General features: G+C 39.1%; 1 protein-coding gene across 5 annotated transcripts in view; it reads left to right on the top strand.

The window, feature by feature from the left end:
* AGTPBP1 (ATP/GTP binding carboxypeptidase 1) overlaps positions 1–13,543 on the top strand; it is a 57,750-nt gene extending 44,207 nt beyond the window's left edge. For all 5 annotated transcript variants that reach the window (XM_063129401.1, XM_063129402.1, XM_063129399.1 and 2 more), the window contains 6 exons: positions 774–954; positions 3,860–3,989; positions 5,740–5,871; positions 8,003–8,179; positions 9,147–9,307; positions 10,437–13,543. In XM_063129401.1, the coding sequence (XP_062985471.1) occupies positions 774–954; positions 3,860–3,989; positions 5,740–5,871; positions 8,003–8,179; positions 9,147–9,307; positions 10,437–10,614 (959 nt within the window). In that variant the 3' untranslated portion in view covers positions 10,615–13,543. The remainder of the gene's footprint in view (positions 1–773; positions 955–3,859; positions 3,990–5,739; positions 5,872–8,002; positions 8,180–9,146; positions 9,308–10,436) is intronic.
* Positions 13,544–13,691: the final 148 nt, after the last annotated feature.

Genomic DNA, 13,691 nt, shown 5'->3' with positions numbered 1-13,691 from the left:
AGTGTGGATTTCTCCGCTCTTTAGAAGCAAAAAAAAAAATAGGAACAGGGCCGTCCCGGTCCTCCCCTTTAAAAAGAATTAGTATCTGTATCTCCGCAGCTGTGCCAATACAGAAAATAAAAAAGGGGGGAGGAACGAGTCAGCCAGAGGAGGACGTGAGGAGAGGGGGCAGGGACTTGGGGCAAACCACCTCTACTCCCTCTGGCTGCTCGTTCCTCCACCCCCATTTATTTTTATTTTTATTATCTGTATCTGCGCAGCTGTGGCGATACAGATAATTCCTTTTAAAAAGGGAAGGAGGAACAGCCTTGTTCCTCTCTTCCTCCTCCCACCCCAATTTTTATTTTTATTTTACTTTTACACGCACTGGGCTGCCCATGGCAACCAATCGGGGTGCCATGGGCTCCGCTGCCAAAAAAGTTGGGGTAAGGGCCTGACTTTTTTGGAACGGAATTTCCAAGGTTTGGCCCCAGATGGCTTCGCAATGGCAGCTGCGTCATGTAGACGATGTGCTGCTACTGCGAAGCCACCCCGGGGCAAACCCTTCGTGTAGACATGCCATAGCTGAATCAACCTCAGTGTGCATTAGGATACCAATTATTTTCTGGTTCTTTATTCATAAACTGCTTTAGTGAGTAAAAAACATGGTCAGAGATTATTTAAATGGCTAGAATGTATTTCATGTTTTAATTCTTATTTATGAATTTATAATAAACAAATTCATGTGCCTGGTGATTGGTTGTATCATACTGTTTTGTTTGTGCTGTCTTTAGGAAACCGTCCTTATATTTTCTTATCTGCTCGTGTACATCCTGGAGAGACTAATGCAAGCTGGGTTATGAAGGGAACATTGGAATATCTCATGAGTAATACTCCTGCTGCACAGAGCTTACGTGAATCGTATATTTTTAAAATTGTACCAATGCTTAATCCGGATGGAGTTATCAATGGAAAGTAAGTTTTTCACTGCATTCAGCAGCAGAGGTAATACTGCTTAAACACTTACCAACCAAGCCCTGTTTGAATTATGGATCTTCTACTCCTGTCCTTTGGCCTTGGTACCTTTTGGAATTTATCCATTGGAACCTTCACCAACTAATCACTCTACCATACCAGTATCAGTCTTTTTATTAACAACTTATCTATATGCACTCATACACCAAATTTTGTCTAAATTTCTCTTCAGATATATTTACAGCTTTGTTAGGAGTTCCTCATTTTCGAATGTTAAGGTAAAGGCAGCAGTACTGAATGTTGCCTCGAAGTGGCTTGACCAGGATAGATAAAATGTTGAAATTATCTCGAATGGGCTGTTACCTATTATGAAGTGGGATGTTCCTCCTCCAGGAAAGATAAGCTAAAGTGTGAGAGTGACTTGAGCAGAAATAGGACTGCTAAACCTCCTTTCTCCTAAAAGAAACAGCTTTTCTGTTCTCTTCAGTGCAACTTACAGTCTTTGGCCCCATTCAGAAGACACCATACTATGGTGGTTAAGCCAGAAAGCTGGCCCGTGTTCAGAAGACACCTTAAATCATGGTTTTAACCATGGTGAATATATCTCACCCCATGGAGAACCCACAGTCATAGATAGACCTTAAACAGGCTTTTTGGTTTGAGCAAGCATTCTAAACACCTTAAACCATGGTTTTAACCACGGTGAAAAAGGCTTTTTGCCTTAGTCACTGTGGTTAAAACCATGGGTTAAGGTGTCTTCTGAACACGGCCCGGCTTTCTGGCTTAATCATCATCTATGATTAAAGCTGTAGTTTAAGGTGTCTTCTGAGCGGGGCCTTTCAGCGTTATGCAGTCAAGACAGGTTAATTCTTCCTTTCAGAAGGCTGGGGCAGTACATAGGATTGCAACCTTAGGCATTAATCCTAAGCATGTTTATGCTGAACTTAATAGGACTTATTCTGTGGTAAGTGTATGTCAATTGCAGCCAGGTCTTATAGCTCTACTATCTAATGCAGCATTTTCCAGCCTGATGCTCTCCAAATGTGTTGGGCTTCATAGAATCATAGAATAGCAGAGTTGGAAGGGGCCTACAAAGCCATCGGGTCCAACCCCCTGCTCAATGCAGGAATCCACCCTAAAGCATCCCTGACAGATGGTTGTCCAGCTGCCTCTTGAAGGCCTCTAGTGTGGGAGAGCCCACAACCTCCCTAGGTAACTGATTCCATTGTTGTACTGCTCTAACAGTCAGGAAGTTTTTCCAGATGTCCAGCTGGAATCTGGCTTCCTTTAACTTGAGCCCGTTATTCCTTCAATTCCCATCAGCACCAACCAGCATGGCCAATTGTCAGGAATGGTGGGAGTTGTAGTCCAAAAGTTCTGGAGGGCACCAGGTTGCGGAAGGCTGGCCCAGTAGAATCGTTTCTTCTTTCCATATGCACAAGATTCTTTCATCCTGGAGTGGCCTGTCTTCCTTCCTACTAATGATGTAGAGAATTGGAGTGTTGTGATTTTGCTTATTGTTTTGTGTAGATTAAATAGATTAATATCTGTCTGTTCAAGTTCCATGGTTTAGGTAAAACATCTTGCTGACTTCAAGATTTCAAATAATCTTATGCCTGGACTTTTCCACTCCCAAATGAGTATTTTTTGTGCATCTGATCTGCTTACTTTCTTCAAGCCTTAAACAATGTGATTTAATGGATATAGTGCTCTCAATAGTGTTCAAAGACTATTAAATACTATTAAATAATATGAAGCATTAAAGAGACAACTACATTATTAACTTTACATTTTTGTGAGCTTCAAGCAGCCTTCCCCAAGCTGGTGCCCACCAGATAGCAGGAGGATAATGGCTGGGGGATGCCAGGAAGTTGCAGTCCGAGACATCTGGAAGATTGGGGAAGATTGCCTTCAAGTAACTGATTGAAGTAGTTCAAGGAGCTTCAGTATGATCCAGTGTATAATATTAAAAATTATGGTTCCAGACTTAGTCATGTCAAGAGTCAATGCATTGAAAACAATATTAGTCAAAACTAACTTGTTGCACTGATTTAAGTGGATCTATTCTAAGCATTACTATGTCTGGATGCAACCTGCTATTGTAACAGCCAAAAAAAGGCTTATCAAAAGCCCTGCCCCCTTTTGTATCAGGTCGCTCTAGTATAGCTCCTGCAATTTTAACTATTGTGTTGAAGAGGGAATTTAACCAGGTGCTGCATGCATACAAATGACACCCGCTGAAATTCTCTTTTTAATACAACTGTTAAAGATACAGGAACCCAGTCCTCCTTTTCATATGGTCACCCTAAGCAAATCTGTTGAGCATTTTCATTATTGTACATTATAACAACTAATTGACTTCCTGCATGTGAGCATATTGTGAAATGTCACTCCAACTGTATGTAATGAAAAAGCTTGCTCCAAAAATAACATGAATTTGATGAGAGAGAAAAAAACTGGGAAGCAAATCAATGCCCCCTTTAAAAGTAAAACCAGAAAAAACCCAAACTTGAAAACCAGTTTTTACTTTAAAAAAAAGAAGAAAAAGTTATGAACTCCATTTTCTACCTTTCTTCAAAGTTGGTTTAAAAACAGAAGATTGGGTACACACAGGTTAAAGGTGTGATCCTATGCATGTTTAAACAGAAAAAAGTACTACAACTCCCAGCATTCCCCAGCCAGTTTTTTTTCTGTCTAAACATACTCAGGATTGTTCCCTATATTTCCAACTTCTTCATTTTAGCTGAACAGCTAAAAAAAAGAAAAGAATTCAGTGAATAGTAATAATCATTTCAGCGAGAAACGTCTAATGCCCCATCACACTTGTTAACCTCAACTTACTGCAGGACAGAAATAATTTTATTTGGGAAAGTAAAATGTTATTGGCATTACATTTCTCCTATAGTCATCGCTGTTCTTTAAGTGGGGAGGACTTGAATAGGCAATGGCAAAACCCAAACCCAGATCTGCATCCCACAATTTATCATGCCAAAGGCCTGCTCCAGTATTTGGCTGCTATAAAACGTTTGCCACTGGTAAGTGTTGTTGTTGTTGTTGTTGTAATACATACCCAGTTTAATCCAGTGGAAGTCATGTTGCATGAAAATACATGAATCTATTTGGTAAATCTTTCCAGAAACACCTACCATTTACCCTAGCAGATCCCATTAGCAGCTATAGACAGAAGTGTCTGTTCCTATGAAGAAAGCAGTGGGTATTGCTTAGCTGAGATACAAGAATGATTCCCGTTGTTTCAGGAGCTTTTCTTTCAGCCCATCTCATTTCTATTATTGGAGCTGTGCTGGGGGGAAATGGAGCTTGGTTGATGGATGGTGGGAAGGTTTTTAACTCCCCTCACCCAAGTTGTCTTTCAGATAAAATTAGATCCCAGCAAGACAATTCCATTTTATATGTGAGTAGGGCAGAGGTGAACGAACAGATGGGACTGTCTCTGTCGCAACTAGTTTAGCCCTAGATTCATTTTTGTCCTGCAAAGGGGTAGTTTTTTTACATGGTTGAGACATCTGAGAAAGTGTAGTGAATGTTCATAGGGGTGAACAACTTTCCCCCGCTAAGGATTTGTTGCTTGAAAATCCTATTGATATCTTAAGGGCACAAAGTCCTATGCACTTCAAAGGAGTTCTCCAAATATCCTATGTTCTGCAGGCAGACGCCCAGCAGAGCAGAAAAAGCGCCAGAGCCAATGTTCGCCTCTGTTCTCCTTGTTGTTGCTTTTTTCCTCTAGAAGGGCTCCTGAGTCTGTCTAGAGAAGTTGCACTGCTGGAGTGGGAATGAGGCTGGAGAGGCCGCAGGTTACTGGGATCTCAGCTTCTCCCCTACCCCACCCACCAAAATGCCCCCTTTTCCATCTCCCTGAAGCTGCTTTTCTGTCCGTGGGGAGGAGCTGCTAAAGTTCTTTCTGTGGCAACTGTAAGGGGGTGGGAAGAGGAATCACAACCCAAAGCCCTCCTCCCAAGGTGGTAGATGTGTCTATGGCCTTAGGAGGGAGAATTCGAAAACTCCTGTGGTCCCTGGTGCACTCTCAAGGGACCATAGGACTGCTCTGTAAGCAACTTCTAAAAAATGTCTTCACGGTTTAATCCTATTGCATTTCTGTTACATTTCCTTTCCCCACCTTTAAACCAAAGTTATAAACTAAATTTCACATTTGGGCCCATGTAACAGTCCTAATCTGATAAACCACAGTTTATCAACATGGGAATGAGCTGTGTACCGGCACGTTCCTTCCATTTATTTATTTATTTTAAACATTTGTATCAAAATGTTTATTTTGTATCAAAATTGTATCTATGTCATTAAAATCTCAGGGTGGCGATCTTCCCTCCTTTGCACACCCAGCTTCAGCACAGCTATGTTGGTTTCTTAAATCACAGCTTCCCTTGAAGCCTGAACCTGATCCATGTTTCAGATCCTGGTTTGGAGGGAGCCGTTAAACCAGAATTTCCCAGTACTGACATAATGGGAAATTGTGGTTTGAGAAACCAAGATAGCTGTGCTGAAGCTGGGAACGCAAGAAGAGGAGGAAGCATACAGCTTGTTTCCGGGATGATAAACCATGGTATATCAGACTGGGATTGTTATGTCTGAACTGGACTTTTGACTCCCTATTGAAGAAAATACACATATCAGGCTAAAAGGCATCACAGTAATTGAACAAAAATATTTTCTTGATGAGCTGGAATGTTGGTGAAAACCTCTTTGGCCCACTTTAGCTATAAAAAAGATGTATCTTTCTGTAATTTTTGAATATATTCTTTCTTGTAGGTTTTTTGTGATTATCATGGTCATTCTCGCAAGAAAAATGTGTTTATGTACGGCTGCAGCATCAAGGAAACAATGTGGCATACTAATGTTAGTGCTGCCTCTTGTGACGTGGTTGAAGACCTTGGTTATAGGGTGAGCTTTTAATGTATATGTATAGTGTTGAAATGAGGGTACAGTACATTTTTAATTTTTGTCTAATCCTTAAGTGACATTCACTGGAGATTATGTTGCCAACAGTATTCTTGTAGAAATTTAGATACCAAATCCTACCATTTCTTCAGTGGAACCTGTGCAGCAGAACTGTGCTGATGAGTAGTAGTCAGGGGGTAGGGGAGGATGTTTGGGGTAGGAAACATAACTCATTGGGCCTGTTCAGATGACACTTCAGGCAAAACTGTGGTTTCCTGGGGTTAGCACTAACCACAAGCCGTGCTGTCGCACACAAGCCATGGTGAGAGCCACTAACCCTGCTGCAGATGGTCTGACTGTGGTTAGTGAGTGAGCAGAGTTTAGCAAAATGCATCGCACATGACATGTTAAACCCTGCTGCTTAACCAAAAGTCTTAACCAGCAGGGTTTAAAGTGACTTCTGAACAGGCCCATGGATTGAGCATGTGCTTTGCATGCTAAAGAGTTGAGATTCAGTCATCAGCCCCTCCAGTTTTGGGTCGGTTGCTTTTAAAAAAAACCCCCAAAAAAACACAAAACCTTGGGTAACAGGATTAGGATAGGATCACTACCTGAGAGCTGCTGCTAGTCAGAGTGGACAGGCTGAGCAAGATAAAACTAATAGTCTGATTTAGTGTATATGGAAAAAGAGAGAAGAATATGGTAGAGGAGGGAAAATGATTTTAAAAATCATTAGATAGTGTAGAACATTCTATATTGTAAGGAAATTCAGAGGGTTTCCAGCATTTCAGCCTAGCTGTGCTTTGTGAATGGGATTGGCAGCTCAGTTCTGGAGCTCTGATATGCTCTCTCCCAATGGAGGCAGCCCCTGGGTACTTGCCCTTAGGTTTGGCTTCAGTGGAGGATTCTCCTTTGAGAGAGAAAAACACACACATCAGAACTCCCAGGGATGACTTTGGATAACTTAACAAAGAAGTCCAGAGAACTACCTTGCTGGGATGTGCTTTAGCCAGGATTCTTTGGTTTCAAGAGCTCAATTGTAGCTTTCTATCCACGTACATACCCACACATATTATTTTCAAAATTGTTTCTCTTCTGTGTCACCACTCATGTGTTCCTACATAATAGTGTCCCATAGATCCTCATGAAATAATGTTTTGACTTCCTGAAGAAGGTATCCCTGTGAGCATGTAGTCTTTCCATGAAAGTAAACTTACAAGTGTTCATTCTGTTGACTTTAAGAGCACAATCCCTATGCATGTTTATATAGAAAAAAAGTCCTTCAACTCCTAGCATGCCTTAGCCAGCCAGCTGAGGAATGCTGGGAATTAGACTTTTTTCTGTCTAAACATGCATAGGATTGTGCCCTAAGAGTTTTACATTTAAGGTTCCTTTCTTTGGAACTTTAAGTCTGTATTTGCTACATGCATAAAATTGTTAAACCTTACATTTTGTTCTTCTGCTTTAAGTAAATTTGGTGTTCCACATGACTCAGACTATAGAGTAAAGCCCATCTTTATGAAAGTGGTTTTCTTGTTCGCCTGAGGAAGATCACTAGAAAATGGAAATCATTGGTAGATCCCGCTTAATTTTAAAATACTGATTTGAAAGTAAACATATTGTTTTATAGTAGAAATAATTAAGTTGCCAAAATGAAGGGCTGATTGCAAAACTCAATACCAAGAACTCTTGCTGTGCACTGCCATCTTGTGACAACATTAAGCATACAGTTTTTTTTAAAGAACACTGAATTTTAGAACTGAATTCAAACCTCACCTTTAACTTTCCATATAGTGAAAGGCAGGTGTATTCCATAATATAAAGCATATGTGTGAAGTAGATAGTCATAACTAGTAAATAATTATTCTATTTTCTATTTCCTTTCAACTTCTTATTCAACACAGCTGACCGTCTTCTAAATGGATACTGTTTACTTTAAACCATTTCTACCCTAGATACAGGAAAGCTACACAATTCTGCTCTGTTTGCAAATACTTTATTTCATTTAAGCTTTTCCATCTAAGCTTTTAAAAAATATATAGCTGGGATCCTTGGTTTTGTCCCATTTGTGGGAGAGTCCCCTGAGCAGAGTTAAAACGATTTCAAATGGGTTTAAAATGCTTATTTCCTATAGACTCTTCCTAAGGTTCTGAGTCAGTCTGCCCCAGCATTCTGCATGAGCAGTTGCAGTTTTGTGGTGGAAAAGTCCAAGGAGTCTACAGCACGTGTTGTTGTCTGGAGAGAGATAGGTGTTCAGAGGAGTTACACCATGGAAAGCACCTTATGTGGATGTGATCAGGGGAAATACAAGGTAAATAAAAATTGATGGATTGCAAAAGAACATCTGTGGATTTAATGATTCTGAAAAGTTATCTTGTGCTTTGTTTGAGGGGTTTTTCAGGGGAACATTGAACAGTCTGGGGGCCAAACGATATAATCTGATAAACACTTTTTTTTAAAAAAAGTGCGTGCTTAAATTGAGAAAAACAAAGCGGCGGCGGAGGCGGCAGCAATCTGGAACATGCTCCCAGTCCGGACTGAGAGTCTTCACTGGTTTTCTGCCAATTCTCACTCCCACCCATGGCTTGTATTTGCCCTCAGAAGTGCTGTCTGCACTAAACAGCAACTTCAGGGGCAAATAGCAGCTAGACAGAGATGATTTATCAGCAGAAAATTGATACAGGCCCCAGTCTGGATTAGGAACACATTTCAGATCAGTCACCTGCAACAACTTTTTACTTCAAAATAAAAGTGGTGAGTTTAAGCATGGTTTTTAAAAAGCAAGTAGTTTAGATAGGAAGCAATTGCCTTATACCAGCATTTCAAAGTATGTGTGGATAGTGAACAAGGTCTTATATGCTGTCTCCTCCACCCCCATCCCTGACTGTCTAGCATTCGAGAGGATTCTGAGTGCAGTTTGCCAAATGTGCAAAGAATCCTGCTTAAGTTTTCCCCGCTCTACCTAGGAAAGTCTGGAGGCAGAGCAGTGGGTGCGAAGATGTTGGGGAGAGGGACAGCACACATGGCCCTGCTCCCTTTTTACGTAATTGAATATGTGTGGGAATTTCACCTGCATAGGGCTAGTAGCTTAGAAAATTCAGGTACCTTCCGGTTTTGATTTGTTCTTTTATGGCTTGAATTTGCTTATTTCATGGTTGGCCTCTGGGGAAATACAAGGAAAGACAAATTGTATTCGGAATCAGTAGTTCAATACTTGCATTATAAATCCATAATTACTCTAAACTAACCATTTATTGTATATATTCTTCCCTAATTAGGGCTTACAAATTGGAACACATGAACTGGAAGAGATGGGAGCCAAGTTTTGTTCTGGTTTGTTGCGTTTGAAAAGATTGACATCACCACTGGAATACAACCTGCCATCTACTCTCTTTGACATTGAAAATGAATTGATTGAATCAAGTTGTAAAGTGACAAGGTAGAACAAGTTAAAACGTGTTACTTTTTCTAACAAGTTGATTCAAGGATTTTCTTAACATAAAATAATGATAGTTGCAAGCAGATGTTCTTGCTAGTGAACCTTTGAAGAAATTTATCAAATAGCAGCAATATGGAACATTCTTATCCTGATCCAGAATGAAGCATATTGCTCCCATCACACATCCAAGAGACTGCATTCATATTTCTAGATCTTAAGTGTGCATAAAAAATCCAGAGCCTAGAACAATTAGTTAATACTGAACAACATTTACATCTAATGTTCAATTTCCTCCGAATTAATTTATACTGTATATTCTATAGTGTGTACTCTTAGTATGTTAAACTAGGAAGTTAATAGCTAGCTAGAAAGCAAGTCCAGGAATAAATTAAAAATAAGTTGGAAAATAATGGGTTGGATCCTGATTTAGTTATACTTAAAGTAGACCTATTGAAATGAATGAGACTTAAATTAGCTATGTTTAATTTAAGTCCCATTGACTTCATTGGAACTACTGTAAGTATGACTAAATCTGGATCTGATATGTGTAAATGGTAAAAGCATTTTTCCTATCTAGTGAAATAACTAAAAGAAAATCAGTGCAGGGGACAGGACCAGTGCTGGAGCTTAGTATCAGATTCAGTCTTGTATCTCTTAATTACACTTCTTTTTTTTTTAAAAAAAAAAACAGCAAATGGCCTTTGAGGGGTGAGCAACTTGTGGCTGTCCAGATGTTGTTGGACTACAACTTCAATCATCCCTCACTGGTTAGGGCTGATGAAAATTGCAATCCAACAACATCTGGGGTACCACCAGTTGCCCATCCCTGGTTTAACCAAATGCAGAAGTTTAGGTCTTTGCATGCACACACCATTCTTTTGCTGAACCCAGAAGGTTTGTGCAGGCGCACGATTGTTCCTGCATCTTCTCCTGCGTGACATATGATTTGGCCCTCAGTGATAGGTTAAATGTTGCTGATATAGTCATCGTGTCAGTAGTCAAATGCCTCTTGGTCACATTTTATTTAACTAATTGACTTTTTCTTGCATTTTTTTTAAATATACATATTAAATGGCTTTACATGAGCACCTTACGACTTAGAACCTGCTCTTTGGTATTCTTGCTGTAGCCCCACTACTTACGTTTTGGAAGAAGATGAACCTCACTTCCTTGAAGAGGTGGATTACAGTGCAGAGAGCAATGATGAGCCGGATGTTGAATTGGCAAATAATGCTGGTGATTTTGAGCCCTGTCTTCAAGAAGATGGACTTTCTGACTCTGAAATTACAAGGACACATTTACCTTGAGACATCCTTGGGACATGAAGAAGAAATTAAATAATGTGGCTTATTTAAGATGGGCATGGAGGGTTATTTAATTTTGGGACTTCGCTCAAGCAATTTAACTGCAGTCAGTCTAGTTCAAAAACAATAAATGTTTCTGGCTTTTAAATTAATTGACACTTGTTTTATTTAAATACTGTAGTTCTTATCCTTAGCACCAAATTGCTTTATCACTTGATTGCCTGCTAAATATTTTTGCATGGCTTTTTGTATTCATCCCTACAGTCACCAAAAAATTATAAAGCTATTTGTATATCAGAGGGCAAAAGCTAAAACTTATACCTTGGGACAGTGGCTGCTGAGCTAGTTACTGAAACTCCACAAACACAGTTACATTGAAATAATTTTGTGTGTGAGTGTGTGCTGATACTATTTTCCTTCAAATTTTGTGTTTTGTGTTTTGGCATAATGCAGGGCTTGCTCGGGACTAGTTTATTTTGCACTTAAATTTAAAAAAGGATGTACTGACTGGTATATATTTTCAGCCTTAAATAAAATTTAATTAGAGGGTTTTTACTAACCATTCTTGATTTTAAAAAATACAATGATGGCTACATTTCTAATTAAAGGAGAAATTGTGTTTTGCACAATGGTTCCATTTGCTAGGTAATAATTTTAGTGGCTTTACAAACAGGTACATCTGTATCTGGATTATACCACCTCAGCCTACAGGTGGAAATTTACAGGACTGAATGCTTCTCTATAAGAAAACAGTTACTACACATAGCCAGCATGTCAGGGAGAAGGGTAGCCAGGAATTTCTTTTCCTTGACATCTAGTTTCTCAGTGCAGGGATTTGTTGTATGGAGAAGCATTCAATCATTTGAGCCCCCACCTGCATTTTAAGGTGGTTTAGTGAGAGACAGCTCTACCACCTCATCTGTTTTTTGTGAGAAGTAGACCTCATGTGCCCATACATACTATAAATTATATATTTATATAAAGTTCATAATTAAAGCACATACCCAAGTTCCTCTTGAATAAATAGTTGATATGAAACTTGGAGCAAACGTGTTCTTGGTAAGCATAAGTATAAACATTTAATTGTCTGTATATTTAGTGTCTAATGGCTATTTTCTTTCCCTTATTTGATATGCACTTAGCTAAAATGAGCTCTATGTGCTCTGGATATATGTTTATATGTTTTATATATGATTTTTTTATAGAGGGATTTGGTCTGAAGTTTCTTCACAGCAGACTTAAATTGTTATACCACTAGAATTTACTTTGCGTGTAATCCAGAGAAAAGTAAGCATGCTTGATGATTTTAAAGAAGGTAGCTAAGCGCGCAGACATGTTGGACTCCTGAATTTTCAAATGCTTTAAAGTGTACCTAATTTTGTCTGGAGTCTGCTCTCCCCCACTCCACAATCCTGCTTTACTGAGATATTATGGATCAAAGGAGATACAGAACTGGAACCAAGTCGTTAATACTGAAGAGGGCAATTCTTCACATGTGATTTTCAGCAGTGAATCTTCCTAAACACAACCCACCCGATTCCAACGCGCCTTGTTTCAGAAAGTAGTACGAGTGGGATGGGTTTGAATTTTTATTTTTTGAAAACCAAACCCAACTACTTGCTTAGCGTAAAGAGGAATAATCTTATTATATGATTTAATAAATTGAAGAAACAAAATATTTTGAACAGAAATATGAGAACCAATATTTTATTCATGGGTTCAAAGTCATGAACAGTAGTTCCAAACAACACAGCACTGCGGGGTGTTGTGCTAATACACCTCTTCAACCTCAGCAAAACCAGCTTATACCTGGATTCCAGAGAATGCAGAGATAAAAGAAAATAATAAGAGCAATGGTGGATCAGACTACAGTCTGTTCACACAGTAGCCAATCAGCTGTCTGGAAACCCCCAACCCCCCACAAATAGGACATAGTGCAAGAGCACCATACCGCTCGTGTCCCTCAGCAACTGGTGTACAGAGACCTCTGATACTGAAGGTAGCATATACCATCATGACTAGTAGCCATTGGCTTGTCCTCTGGGGACATGCTGGGTTTACAACTCTGGCCTGGAGGCAACAGTAGCATGGAAGCAGTACCCTGGAAGCAGTTTGACAGCAGACCCCAATATTCTCCAGTCCTCAACATTTATTTGAGGGGGTGTCAATGGAGCACTTTGTAGTGCCGTCTAGTGCAACAAAATTGTGAATCAAGTACTTAATTCAGACCTTTTACCAAATGTAAGGGGGGCGTCAAATAAATGAAGTGATCCTATAGTTTTCTGGGGTTTGCATTCTTATAACAACTGAATGTGGAATGTGAGGGTTTATAAAATGTAATTGGCATAACAAGATGTACTACTTTCCCCCGTTTTCTTAATTTAAGAGGATTTAACAATCTTGCAGTTAATCTTTTGAACAATGGAATAATTTCTGGTTTGTTTTTTACCTTTGAATATTTTTAAATCTAATTTTGATTTTACAAAATAATTTTTGATGCAAGCTTGATATAAAACACAAATACTGCAAATCTATAAAATTGAGTTGTACTTTCTTTCAGCTTGTGAGGGTGTGCTGATTTGGAAGGTAAAAGTTATGTATCAGTATTTTTTTTCCAGTAATACACTTCAATGAATGCTGGAATCCTCCTTTTTTAAATATTGTACCTCTCAGGCAAAAGTTGCCATTTGTGCCAACTTTCAGATGTTAATTTAATGTGGAATTCTACTTGTAGCTGAATAAAGGCAGTAAATATTCAATTTATATAAGGCTGCCAAAACACAAAATACTTTGTACAAAAGCCATGAAGCCCAGGTTTTTAAATAATTATTCATTGTAATGCTGTTAATGATAAGTTGTGGCAATATTATTGTGCATGACCCCCCAGATATATAATTTCTCAAGTAAAAGTATAATAAAATAATTATGAACACCTGGCTTCCCTATATTTTTTGGGGGGTGGGGGAAGTTGTGGGGAGGTAAGGAATAGGAAATATTTTAACATAGGAAAGTCCTGGCATGTTTTAAGAGCAATTATAGGCAAACTGAAAAAAACTACTACTATTCTTGGTACTAAGGCA

The sequence above is a fragment of the Elgaria multicarinata genome, chromosome 6 (genome assembly GCF_023053635.1).
Source record: "Elgaria multicarinata webbii isolate HBS135686 ecotype San Diego chromosome 6, rElgMul1.1.pri, whole genome shotgun sequence".
Taxonomy (NCBI): Eukaryota; Metazoa; Chordata; class Lepidosauria; order Squamata; family Anguidae; genus Elgaria; species Elgaria multicarinata.
Note: the sequence above shows the minus strand (reverse complement) of the source record. Positions and strands in the feature narration are given on the sequence as shown.